The 14,048-nt window shown below is 34.2% G+C and overlaps 1 protein-coding gene across 1 annotated transcript in view; it reads left to right on the top strand.

Annotated features, from left to right (window-relative positions):
- Positions 1-13,229, top strand: part of LOC311222194 (semaphorin-3E-like) — a gene marked incomplete at its 3' end in the record, with an annotated part of 114,587 nt that extends 101,358 nt beyond the window's left edge. Inside the window, exon 5 of the mRNA XM_084306359.1 lies at positions 13,062-13,229. Within this exon, the coding sequence (XP_084162485.1) occupies positions 13,062-13,229 (168 nt within the window). The remainder of the gene's footprint in view (positions 1-13,061) is intronic.
- Between the last annotated feature and the right edge of the window lie 819 nt (positions 13,230-14,048).

Below are 14,048 nucleotides of genomic sequence, written 5' to 3'. Positions count from 1 at the left end.
GAAAGGAAGATGTGGTAAAGAACAGTGCATTAGACGTATCAGCAGAGGAAACTAGGGCTGTTTTGTATGGACAAAAGGAGGCTGAGGGGAGACCTCATTGCTCTCTATAATTACCTGGAAGGAGGTTGTATTGAGGTGCACATCAGTCTCTTTTCTCATGTGACAGGTGATAGGACACAAGGAATTGGCTTCAAGTTACACCAGGAGAGTTTTAGACTTGGATATCAGAAAAAAAAAGTTCTTCACAGAAAGGATGGATAGGCATTAGAATGGGCTGCCCAGGAAGGGCAGAAATACCACCATCCCTGGGGGTATTTAGAAGATGTGTGATGTGGCACTTAGAGACATAGTGGAGTGGTGGACTTGGTATCATTAGGTAATGGTTGTACTTGATAATGTTAAGGGTCTTTTCCGATGTAAATGATTATATGATTCTATGATCAAGAATTTTTCTTCCAGAACATGCTGTAAATCTTAAATGTGTATGTAGAGCTGGCAGAGTACCTTTTTCAGTGCCTCATATAACTAAGTAAACTGCCTACAGCTGTATTTCTCCACCTCAGAAAGCTGATGGACTAAGTCATCCTTTCCACAAAACACCCTGGTTGTTTCAGGGAACCCACCCTAAATATTTCTAATCTGATGTACTGTTTATTAAGCTCTTTCCTCTTCAATTAGCCTGATGGGATTCTGCTTGTCAGGGAACAACAGCTTTAAATTCCAAGTCTTTCAGGCCTGTTAGAAAGAAACACCCTAAAGTGAAGTAGCAGGTGTACTTGTTTGTAGAACAGTTCATTCAAACTGGAATTTCTCCTGTCTTTCTAATCTGTGTTTCTCTTAATAATTCATTGGGTTAGAGGAGTGACATTTGTTTTTCTATATATTCAGAACAAAAATAGGATAGGGTTCAACTGTGCATTATGCTTTCCATTTGCCTTTCAACCCCCCAAAAAATTAAGTAAAATAAGTCCCCCCTGCTTTAGCAATTGAAGTGAATTGACATGTAAATTAGAAAGAAATAGCCTTTACAGGAACATGCGAGTATTCCAGTTTAATATCTTAGTTTAATATTTACATGGCAAAATTTTTATGTTCTTGACCAACATTTGGTAAAGTCATCATTATTTCAGATTGTTAAGGAACAAAATTCTATACATATTTATGTCTATTATGTTCAGATATTTTTTCTGATTTATCCTTTTATAATCAAAACAATGATCTGCACAGTTATTCCATCTCCATAGTTTTCCCAATTACCTCATCTCCGCTCTCAGTTTGCATAGGATTAGGGAGGAGGAACATCTGGTTCCACTGATCAAACAGAAGTGGGTGTTGGTCAGTCTTCATTAAATAGAATGTGTGACAAATTCTTGCCCTGAAAATATTTGCTCAGAGACATAGTGTTCCTCTTTGGAAGGATAAAAAGACACCACTTAAATACCCATCCACTAAATCTTAACACAATCTATTTGTGCATTTGAATCTGCAATGCTAATCACTATGAAAATGCTTTCTTATTGAAGTTCTGTGTACCTATAGTTCATGTGAAACTATTAGTTAAGTTGAGTGATCTTTAAACTAATGTCAAGAGTTCATGTACATAAAGTGACATCAAGTAAGCAACTCACTGTCATAGAATTTTTGACCAGAAGGGATCATTATATCATCTAGTCTGAATTGCCACCTCACAGGCTGTTAAATTACATAAAAGCATCCAAAAGCCTCAAATTTCATTTAGATTAAAGGATTTCAGGTTTTAGAAGTGAAATATGTATGTGTTTCAAGAGAGATTAAAATGTTACCTAAACTCAGACAGGAAATGAATTAAATTAATATTATCTCTAAGATCGCAGCAAAAAAAAAAAAAAAAAAAAAAAAAAACCAAAAAACAACAAAGGTTCTGTGCTGCAACAAGCAAAAAGAAACAAACAAACGAAAAAAAGACCAACACCAACCTTAATCTGAAGAAATATTTCTTACTCAATCCATTTTTTATATATACATCCCTATGAAAATAAACAAGTACTAGATAAGCAACACATGAAAAAGATTTTCTGCACTGATTCAAAGAATACCATCTTCTAAACTGGACAATCTCTGATACTTTTGAGAAAAGATAAACATCCTTTTATGACATGAAAACTTTCCTTTCTAAGCAAAGCTCATGTCTATGTGAGAATTCAAGTTTCTGAGGTACAGTTATAATAATTATCCTTATGAACAGTTACATATGTGAAGCTCAGTAAGTTTAATAAAGAATGGGCAATTCTGTTCTTCCAAATGCTTTGCTTGGAAAGGAATAATTAGTATTGCATAAATAGAAATAAAGGCCTGAAAGGATCACTTGAACATTTTATGTGATCAGTCACACATTGCATGGATGATTTCTCCCAGATAATGAATTAAAGCATATTTAGGAAAATATGTATTGCCATTTTAAATAATCCAAATAATGGTAACTCCACTCTTTCATTGGTGAGCTGTCCTAATATTTAATTGCTTTTGAAGTTAGGAAATTGCCACTTACTCAAGGTTAAATTTATCTAACTTCAACTTCCTGCCATTTAACCTTGATATGACTGTGATAGCATAGTTGAAAATTCTCTTACTACCATTTCCACATCTTTTCCGTATTTAAGTACCTATACACAGAGATCAAGCCACCTCTTCACTTTTTTGATAAGCTGAATAAATATAGCTCCTTAAATCTACTACCACAAGGATTCCTCAGCCATATTTGTGTCCTTCCTGTGAACTCTGCAGTATTTTTACACGTTCTTGAAGTGTGGACACTAGAACTAGACATGGCATTTGATGAGGCAAGGTCACTTCCCTACTTCAGTTTGAGATTCCTCTTTTCACAGATTCAAGTGCTGAGTTCTTGGCACAGCATCACACTGAAAATTCTCATTTTTGTATTCTGCACACTTGACTCAAAGATACTCTCTGGAGCCCAAAGTTATTCCAGTTAATTTTACACATTTAGTTGAGACAAATAATTAGTAGTCACATATAAGAAGGTAAATGAAGAGATTTCCAGAGATGCTTGTTACGTTTAGCTGTAAAAAGGCACTTATCATATCCAAGATCCCAAATAATAGTAGTTGAAGTAGTTGAAGGTAGCTTGACTGAATGAAGATCTGAGCCTTCACTTTTTAGGGAATTCTTAAGTAAAATCTTATGATATAAACTGTTGTCCTTTTTCCAAGATATACCGCTTTGGATATGGTTGTGTTAAAATATATTTTGTCATCTTCTGACCTTTGTGTTTAGAGTATTCCATAACCTGAACACACTCAGAGCACTTATTAACATTTTCTCTTAGTAGTTATGCCTGATGAGTCTTTTTGTATCATCCGTAAACTTCACCATTAAAGAAGTAATATATTTGTTTAAATCAATGCTAAATTAAAATAAATAAATATATAGATAAATAAATATATAAATAAATAAATAATAAAAATAATATATATAAAAAATCAGCTTTCTATAAAAACAAAACGAAACAAAAACTAAGGAAAACCTTCAGAAAAGGAGGATTCATCAATGCGTACCTAATAACAACTATACTTTATTATAAATAAGCAGTTAATTCCTTAATAATTCCACAATGCAGATTGTTTCATCAAATAGCTATGTAGTTAAGTCAAATGCCACAGAGAAAACCAAGTATTCTATATCAGCACAGTTGTTGTAAGACTGTCTTATCAGTCAGTCTTACACATTGTAACAGAGAACAGGTTCGTTCGACAGTACTCCTTATCCATAAAATGGGGTGAGTGACTTTTGGGCACTATCTAAATATGTCTATATCTGAAATTTAAATTTAATTTGGCAGATCGGTAGAGATTATGATTTGATCACCCGTATGAAATGAATTGTCCATTGTATTAAGCCTGTCTTTTAGAAGATTAAAGACAGATGGTCAGGAGAGAATGAATCACTACAGAGGTATAATGTTATTAACCCAAAGAGAAAGAAATATTCCACCTGTGTGGTAATCTGATTGGGATAGGTAAAACATTCCAGTCCTCATCATACCAATTTTTAGATTCTGCCACCTTTATTTATGATAGAAAGTATTTTTCTAAGAGAGGGTACCTTATGTATTCCATGGCATTATTTGAGGAGTGGAGGTACTACACGATAAGGTGTTAGTAATCATAATTAAAACCAGCAAAAATTGAACAATGACAGGATTTAGATAATACAGGTTTATAAAATACACTTTTAATACTCAATAATTCTTATATAATTTCAGAATGATTTTTTTTGTTATTTTTTCTTGATCTATCAATATACATATATATTCCAGATTATAAAGTAAACTAAAAAGAAATATTTCTTGCAGTTCATTTGTGTCTTCAAGAGCAAATAGCTGGAGGCTCCTCAGGCAGTGGATCCAATCCTTTGTCCTTTCTTCCAGAAAGCCCATTTTGGCATGCCTTTCTATAGCTCTGTGGAAGGACTATTAGCTATCTAAGGCTCCCTTAGTCAGAGAGCACTTCCCCAGAGTATCTCTTTCTTTCTAAAATGCAGTTAAATGTAATCATTGTCTTCTCTGTGCCTAATGCATCTGTTCCTCCATTCATCATCAAATCCTGTAATCTAGCCTCAAACTACAGAGCTGTATCTTTTGCTTTTTCATGACTTTTCTCCCCTAATTGTTATGATGACAATCATCAGATAAAAATACTTTTATCTTGCATTTGCTCTGGTGTGACCCTCACAGTCTCAAGACAAGTTTAGACTGTCAAAATCAAGAAAAATTGAAACTCTTGGCTGCCTAGGCTCTGTTCTGTGTAAATACAGAGCAGTTCCTCACTAAACTTCCTTTGCTTATGTGCATAGTTTTTGTACACTCTGTAGCTCTTCTTTCTCCTGGTCATAAGACTATATCTCCATATACAAATATTTAAATATTTTTATTCTAGAGATTCTTTATGGGGTCTCTGGAACTTTCATATATACCAACCATAATACTACTGCAATATAATTATAATTATTGTTGGCAATGGTCCTATATACCATAAAACTTTAATGAGTTCATCTTTGTTAAGTTAAGGTTTTGTAAAAGTGTGTCCCCTAAAATTCTGATGAATTCAATCACTTCTGCATAACTCTGATCTGCCAAGGACAGATACCCATGATTTCTATATGCAGTTTTTTCTTTTGCCGGAGTATTTCACATGAACTAACTCAGAGAAGTATATTATTTCTGTTACTTTAGGCCAGATATTTTGACAGAAGTCACATATTTCTAATCCTTCAGCAAACCCAGATAGCAGTCTGACGCAGCTACAGATTTTAAACACGTATTTTCACTGGTGCCTGAAGTATATTAATCATTTGAATGTAGAATAAAAGGAATTGACCTGAAAAATACATTTGATTTTTTAAGGAGGATTTAATGTCTGTAATATTTTATGCACTCTTGTACCATAGGATTGTCGTGGTTCCGCTCGAGTGGGTAGCCGAGCTCCATCACAGCCGCTCTCTCAGTCCCCCTCCTCAAAGAGGAATGGGGAGAAAATATGTGAAAAGGGCTCAAAGGTTGAGATAAGGATGAGAAAATCACTTAGTAATTATTGTAACGGGCAAAACAGACTCGGTATAAGGAGATAGTAAGATTTATTGCTTATTACTAACAAGCTAGAGAAGTGAGAAACAAAGGAAAGAAACCAAAATCACCTTCCCTCCCATCCACCCTCTTCCACTTCCTCCCCCTGAGTGGCGCAGGGGAACTGGGGACTGGGGGTCATGGTCAGTCTACAGTGCTTCTTCTCTGCCGCTCCTTCTCGGTCACTCTCGTCCCCTGTGCTGTGGGGTCCCACCCACGGGATGCAGTCCTTGATGAACTGACCTGACGTGAGCTTCCCACAGGCAGCAGCTCTTCCAGAGCTGCTCCAGATATGGGTCCGTGCCACGGGGTCCATCCCTCAGGAGAAAACTGCTACAACCTGGCTCCCCCACGGGCAGCAGCTCCTGCCAGGTCACCTGCTCCTGCGTGGGCTCCTCTACATGGGCTACAAGTCCGGCCCGGAATCTGCTCCAGCAGGGGTCTTCCACAGGCGGCAGCCTCCGTCGGTGCAGGTCCACCTGCTCCACCATGGTCTCCTCCACAGGCTGCAGCGTGGAACCCTGCTCCACCATGGTACTCCAAGGGCTGCAGTGGAACATCCTGCTTAAACCCACATAAACCCACTACAAGGATGATTGATCTTTTCAGTATGTCACTGAAGAGTAAGAGGATTGAAAACAGATCCTGAGAAGAAATACAACCCCCCCCAAAAAAAAAAAAAAAGAAATCTCAATTATGTCAAATAGAGGAGATCTAAATTCAAATGGCTCTTTGAGAACCCTAGCCTTATTATTTAATCCGTATTTGGATCAGAAAATAACCATTGAATAAACATGGAAGACATAATTTTCAAATTTAGTAATCCTCTGACAACAGGCAGAACTATTTTTTTGCCAGTGCTTTTGCCAGATACTTTTGAAAATTAACATTTGGAATTTTTTTAGAAGACCTTACATCATGAAATATAAGGTATTTTTTCACTTCTGGAGCATCCTAGTTGTTCACTTAAATAGCCTAGCAATTGGAGAAGGTCTTATAAACTCCAATTAGTTTTCTACTGGTTTTAGAATTTTAACTTTTTAATGAGTCTCTTGGATTTATACAAATCAGGCATCCATCTAATATTTGGGACTCTAATTATCAGAAACTGCTAATACAAGCTTTTCTTATTGTCTAAGTGTGGGCTACAATACAAAAAGGATATATGATGTAAGTCTTTTCAAGTCTGATTCAATAAATATCTTCTGTTGTTATTCAAAGAAAAGAGATAGTGTTTATCTCTTTTACCAGTGAGGTAAAATGTGATGAGGAAGACATACAGATCATTATGGACATACAGGTCATTATGGAGTCAGAATTCGGTTTGGAGACCTGCATTTGAATTATATTTTCTTCTGATTTATTGAAAAGTTTTGTGATTTTTCAGATTTTTTTATTTTTTTTTTTTTAATGGTGAAGTCAAGGTTCATCTTTCCTAGATGTGTATTTGTACTAAAAATGTTATAGTGCAAAAAAGAATTAAATCAATATGAGGTTTATTCTGTGGTCAAAAATATATTCTATTAGTGACTAGATTTTCATTTCTCACATGAGAAAAAAATCCAGTTACATCAGTGAAGACAAATCTTATATATGATTAACGTTAATGTAAGTTCATTTTTCCTTAGTTTAGGTCATGTGAGTGTGTATGGGTGCATATAAACATGCAAAATGCCAGACTTTAAAGGTATAATGTTACATTAAACCAGAATTAAAAATTATATGAATAAATGAGAAAGTGCATATGAGCATCAAATACTTTATTTGTTTATAAATAGCATATTTGCTATTTTGAATACCTTGAAATTCTATTCTCCACAGAATAAAGTTTGTTACTGACTTGGAGATTTCATAAATTACATTAATTCCCATGGAGCTTAGAGCAGTCAATAGAGCTGCAATGTTGTCCCATTGGATACCAAACTTGGTGAAGTTCTTAAATCACGTTTTCCGATGTGTTACTTTATTGTTTTGTTTCTTTGGTTTTAAGACAGTATTAGAACACAATGACTGTATAGAATGGGTGAATCCAAGAATGATATCCATTATTTTGTGACAAGGGTCTCAGTGTAATTGTCATAAAGATAATATATAAATGCAAGTAAAAAAGGCAAAACTGCAGTGGACCTTAATGGAAGTACTGTGTGAGAGAGTACTTCCCAAATCAGAGTTAATCTGCCAGCTCTTGTGCACCAGTGTACACAGATGCCATGAAAGCTTCTGAACATGCTTCCTGCACAGTAGAATGGTGAAGAACCCCGCAGGATCCCTCTCCTTAACATACCCCCTCCATTTGCAGCTCTCCTTTTTGCTCTGGGCTTCAGAGCCCAAATCCAATGACACTTGTTGAAATCCCACTTTACCAGGTCATTCAGTCAGTGAGTCCATTAGCACGTTCTTCCCTCATGAAGTCAGTGTGTCCCAATGTGTACTGTCCTATCCCAACAGTTTTTCTTCCTCAATCAGAACCCTATAATTAAATAAGATCAATCTTTAATGTTTATTCTCCCTTTATTTTCCATATTAAAAAAAAAAAAAAAAAGTTTTTCATTCTTTCTCACAAGCAATGCATCCCTACTTTACAGTTTCACCATTCAACACTGTTTGCAGGTGAACCTTCATAGTTTTTATTAGTTTTGTTTTAAAAAGTTTCAAAATATATGGCCCCTAGAATATGAAACACAACAAATAGCTCTTGCATGAAATGCCATTCATACTCTAAGGTCATGTAATTATGGGCTCATTAGTACTAAGAATGAATTTTGTGCAGTGAGTTTAGTGATAGTAAGTAACATATCCAATGTTAAGAACTGCATTCACAAAAAAATGTATAAAAATCTGACTGTCAAAATACTTTAAATATGATTTACCATCCTGCAATATATATATATATATATATATATATATATATATATATATAATATAATGATAATAACAATAAAAAGGCAAATGTCTCCTGGAGAGCAGACTTTGGTTTTACACTTTGCAAGTACTCATATACAGTTACGAATGTAATTAAAGGTTCTGAAATTGTTTAAATTTCCTTTAAAAATGGCACTGTGGTATGTTTTACTTTTTTTGTTACCTGGAAAATATTAACAATTAAGAGTGAAACAGAAATCCACTTCCTGAAAATCAAATTATTTTTTCTCATAAAAATTGTATCATAGGAAATCCCAAACAAAGCCTCTATATTTTTAAGCCCCTGATTTAGTCAAAACATACAGACATTGCATTAAAGCTGAGAATAGGCTTAGGTACTTTGCTGAATAGCAGTGGAAGAAAGCATATGTTTTAAATTAATCACATGCATAAATGCTGTCTTGAACCAGAGCAAAGCTGCACTCGGCATGAAAGAAAGCAATTTTCTGCTACAAAAGTTAAATACAATCTTTAAATTTTAATGTCTCTGATTGACCTTTTCTTTCATTATTACTTATAACCAACATTCTTCTTCATTGTCTAAAATTATCAATTCATATCAAGTTAATGGTAAAATGCTTGACACCCTTGGAAATATCTTCTATCCTTTTAAACTACAAAATTATTTTAAAGGTGTATAAGTTTTTCTGAGTCACAGTTATCATAAATCAAACCCAGAGCACCATTTTTGTCCAAACTACATGAAGAAATTAGTAATTCCACTCCCAGTCCTACATATATTTTTTTGCATGACTTTTATCCTAACCACTGAGGAGTGCCCATGAAATAAGTTGTGATGTTAAATTGCTGTGTTGGATAATCTTTGAGGAAACTGTCAGTTTTCTTCTGACATTTCTCAAAGTATTCCAATGTCACAAACAGCAAGGAGGGTTAGAATTATGGTATTAGCCTTCAAAGCCAGTTATTAATGTGTAACGCTTATTTCATTTAAATTGGCATCCTTTGGAAGCTGACACATTTAACACCTGATCTTCAGTTACTTGCTTCAGTAATGGGAATAACTTATTGCCACCATGGAATATTTGGTATGCTGTCCTAAAACATAAAAGTGGAAAATCTCTCCTGCAGAAATCCCTGCTTACATTTTGTAGTGACTTTTCAGACAGTTTCATGCATCTGAAAGCATTTATTAGATGTGCATCCTGTTTTGTATCAAGACTGATGAGATTCATTTAAAAACTTTTCCAAGTTACATTGAAATTCAAACTTTTGTTTACTTTTACTGTTAGCAAGGGTTTATATATTTAAGTTATAATCCTTATTCAGAAATTCCAGCTGTTAAAATATAGATAATGAAGGGACATTATGTATGCTGCCTAATGTTTTCATTCATAGTTATACGGTTAGCTGTATTAAACACGTATATGTCATGAGTGTTAAAAGAGATGGGCTTATCTTCACCATTGATTTTTCTAATTCTCAGGTGAATGGTTAACTATGTTAGTAACTTTTCATTGTCATACTATACTTTGGAGTACAGTGACACAAAATCTTTCCACATCTTCTGGAAGAATCCCACAATGCCCCAAGTCTCAATGGTCTGTATGAGTGGAGTTTTACCAGGAGAAGATTTGAATATGAAATCTGATTTATGATAAACAAGTGAGATCACATATTGTCCAGGGAAATTTCATTTTGTTCCCTCTGTAGGATGACATATGGACCTTACAGTATAAACCACAAGATATAAATAACAAAACTTCTACAAATATTGATTCAAAATATTTTTGTTTCCATCCTTTATCACTTTACGTATGTTTCCTCAATAAGTTACAATATTATTTCTTTTTCCTATCATTGGCAAGTCCATTTTTCTTTTATTGTGGAAAAAACAAATGTTTTTTTTAAAAAACAAAGTATTAAGACTATGAAATTATATTAAATTTGAAGCTCTGAATTTGTCTCTTCTTTTACTTCTACAACTTCTTCTTTTTCTTTATTAAGCTGATCCATTGACGAATACTTTAGCTAAGGTCCCAGAAGGTTAGCTTTCTCATGAGTAACTTTATTTTTAATACCTGATTAGAGGATAAATAAAATCAGACATTCATTTATATGATATTTTATGAAAATTATGAATTCCTTGTCCCTTTGTGTAATTTCAGAATTTTTTTCTTTCCCTTCCTGAGTTCTTCTTGCTATTCTTTTTCTACTGTTGACCCAAAATATTATGGTATTTAATTTAAAAATAAATAAATAAATACATAAATAAAAAGGTATGTATGTAATGTCTGAAAAGTGTGGAATGGGGTTGAGAATTCCACACACAGAGATTTTTCTTCATTGTTTGACATTTACCCAAGAGCAGGGTGGGAATAGTTACTACTGATGCACAATTGTAGCTGATAAAGTATTCTTGCAACACTGCTCTCTACCCAGAATGCTTATATTTTTGCTGCATCAGCTTTAACATCAGGCACAACTGTAGGTAATCTGCCAGGTTTCATCAGCAAAGGAGCTTCTGGAGATGTAAGATGCTGAGTGTCTTGTTACTTCATGGGCTTTAGGACTGTTACGAGCTTTTGTGGGGTTTCTGCTTGTTATTTTTATTTTGGGGTGGCTTTTTCACTCCAAGTAGATAAGAAACAGATGTTTTATTTTCCAGACCTACATTCTGGGTTACATTCCATTTTTATGGAAATTCTCCAACTAATGGAATTCTTACATTCTGACCAGAAGTTGCAGAAAAAAAATAAAAATGAAAAAATCATGTATTATTTAGACAGATGGGAATGAAAGATCGGTACAACAATATGAAATACATAGAGGTATTCCATTAATCATCCAGGAGTAGGCACTAACAGCTCCCCAGCTTTCCCACTTTCCTTATTTTATTTTATTGTATTTTTTAATTATCTTATTAGTTTTCCATCATATGCAATGGTTAGTATCTCTCCTGCACCTTTTCTACTTGTACATATTTTATGTTTCTTTTAGGAAAACTTAACTGCCATGAACAGTTAGGAGCATAACTTCTCTATTTAAAGAGAAGGGAATATTAGTTTTGCTTGGGAAGAAAAATTTATAGGTTTTAGAGTTGGATGGGTGGACACAAGAAGGTGACCTGAATGGAGAGGGAAGCATGAAGCATTAAACAAAGCAGACACATAATCAAGTTTCTGTGCCTCTCAAAAACACAACTTTCTGGGGACTGAGACACAAACACTATAACACCTTCCCACAGATTCTCCCCAAATAAAAAAAAAAAAAAATGTAACTAACAATAGAAAAAAAAACCTGTTATAATGTCAAGGACTAAAAGATCATAAAACTATACAAGGACTATCAGGACACAGTATGAAAAGGGGAAAAAAAAAAAAAGTGTAACATTTTTTATTTATTTTTATTTTGTCCAGTGTAGATACACTGAGATTTTTTTTTTCCCTTATGAAATACTGAATTATTCTAATTTGCAGTCTAATAAAATCTGACTTTTATCATTAAAAAGCTCCCGGACCTCTTTGGGCAAGATCCAGGGAGAGATCCAAGTAGATCCACATCAGAGTTCTGGGGGATTTGGAGGTCCTGCCATTATTTTACGTCATGGAGGTGATTTTATGCCTTAAAAATATTATATTAGCAACCTGAATCTGAGGTTAGTTTACTGAATAGGTAGTTTGAATTTATTTGATATGTTTATATAATCTGTATTTCATTAACCTTTTGAATAAAACTTATTTCAAACTGGAACTACTAGACTATTATAATGTTTCTTAGTTACACACTTGATGGCTGAGTGGCTTATAGATGAGCTTTCTCTCTGTTTCACTTTTACTCTCCACACAGGGTTTTGTAATAATTTTTGTTGTTTTTTAATTATTTTTTTTTAAAGGTGATGACTGTCACTTGATAATTTCATCAGACAGCAGTATTTATTCGACTCTTCTGAGAAAGATAAGACAAAAGTAGCATTTCAAATGAAAATTTGCGTTGTAATTTTCAGCCTTCAAAGCCTTATACAAACAAAAATTAACGAAGTTGCCTATACACTTCTTATGCTGATATTCTGTTAAATTTACTTTAGAAATCACATCTGCTCTGAAAACTATAACTGTGGATTCATTCCTAAACATACTTTTAGGAAGAATATATATAAACATCTCAAAGCTACCAACAGAAGATAACACAGCATGATATATTTTACTACTGGAAAAAAAAAATGTTTAAAGAAAGAAAATACATTCCATGGCTAGATATCTATCTAATGTTTAGGTGATTTGGAGAAAAGATAGAGGAATCTTACCTCCTTACTCCCATAGAAATGAAACGAGTAAAATTTTACTACATATTTTAATGACTTCTTTGGGCAGTGAGAACACAATGGTGATTTGTAGAAACCCAGATAATTTTTACAAGTATATCAGTGAGCAACAGTAATTGCATTTACTCCCTAATGAATTCAATTCAGAACAAAGGTATAACAAAGTTAAAGTTGGTCTCTGAGGATTTTTTATTTGCCTGCAGGGCTTATGCTGTTTTCTGTGATTTTTTTTTAAAGGATCATCTGTTTCAACTGGAATCGCACAAATTTGAGAGAGGACGAGGCAGGTGCCCTTTTGACCCCAGTTCTTCCTTCACCTCCATCTTAATTGGTAATGATCTTTATGTCACAACCTTCACAATCCTGTCAATCATTCATTCTGAGTCTCTTTCTTCAGCACACTGAAGGTGTTGTCAATCTTTCATTGTAAACTTCCACATGTCATACTTAATCTTCATACTTAATCCAGTGTCGCCCACACTAATATTACATCCTAGGCAGCATTAACTTCAGCAAGAGTGCCTCACTGAAGTAGGTAGATGCTATGTGACATGCACCATCTTGAAAAGGTAAATGATTGTTGCATAATTTTGAAAATAATAGTTTCCTGCTTTACTTCAAAGCAAAGCGATATGCCTAGATTAATCTTTTACAATGGTGATGCAAATATGCAAACCTAACCATTTTTCTTCTTTTCAGATGTAATCTGAATAACAGACATCTTGTAAAAATGTGAATTTAACTGTTTTTTTTTTTTTTTTTTTTTTTGTATCTGAGGCACTTATTGTTTATATAAATTATAGTTTGTGGAGATTGACAGAGATTTATTTCAGTGCTGTTTATAAAAATCACACACACAAAATGGATGAATACCTGTTTTGAGGGTTGATCTTATACTCAACAGTTATAAAGACAGAATTCAGTGTAAGTCACACGCTGCCAGAAAGCTGTGGTTAGGTAGTGCTTCTCTGCACCTTGATGGTGAGTTTATCACTGCTGGGCTGGGATCTTTGAAGTTGTAGTAGAGCAAACCATATGTTTTTTCTTCTGTAATGTGTTCCAGAAAACATTTTGTGAGATCAAGTAAACACAGTCTTAGCAATATTACAGTACATTGGCTAAAAATAGGCTGGAAGAGCAGGTAGAGGGTGAAATTTAGATATGGTTAGGGAGTAACACAGTGACTATGTGCTTTTAGGAAACATAAATAAGATGAAAACTGAG

Source organism: Netta rufina, assembly GCF_964035555.1.
Source record: "Netta rufina genome assembly, chromosome: 1".
Lineage (NCBI taxonomy): Eukaryota > Metazoa > Chordata > Aves > Anseriformes > Anatidae > Netta > Netta rufina.
The sequence above is the reverse complement of the archived record's forward strand: the minus strand, read 5'-3'. Positions and strand labels throughout refer to the sequence as shown.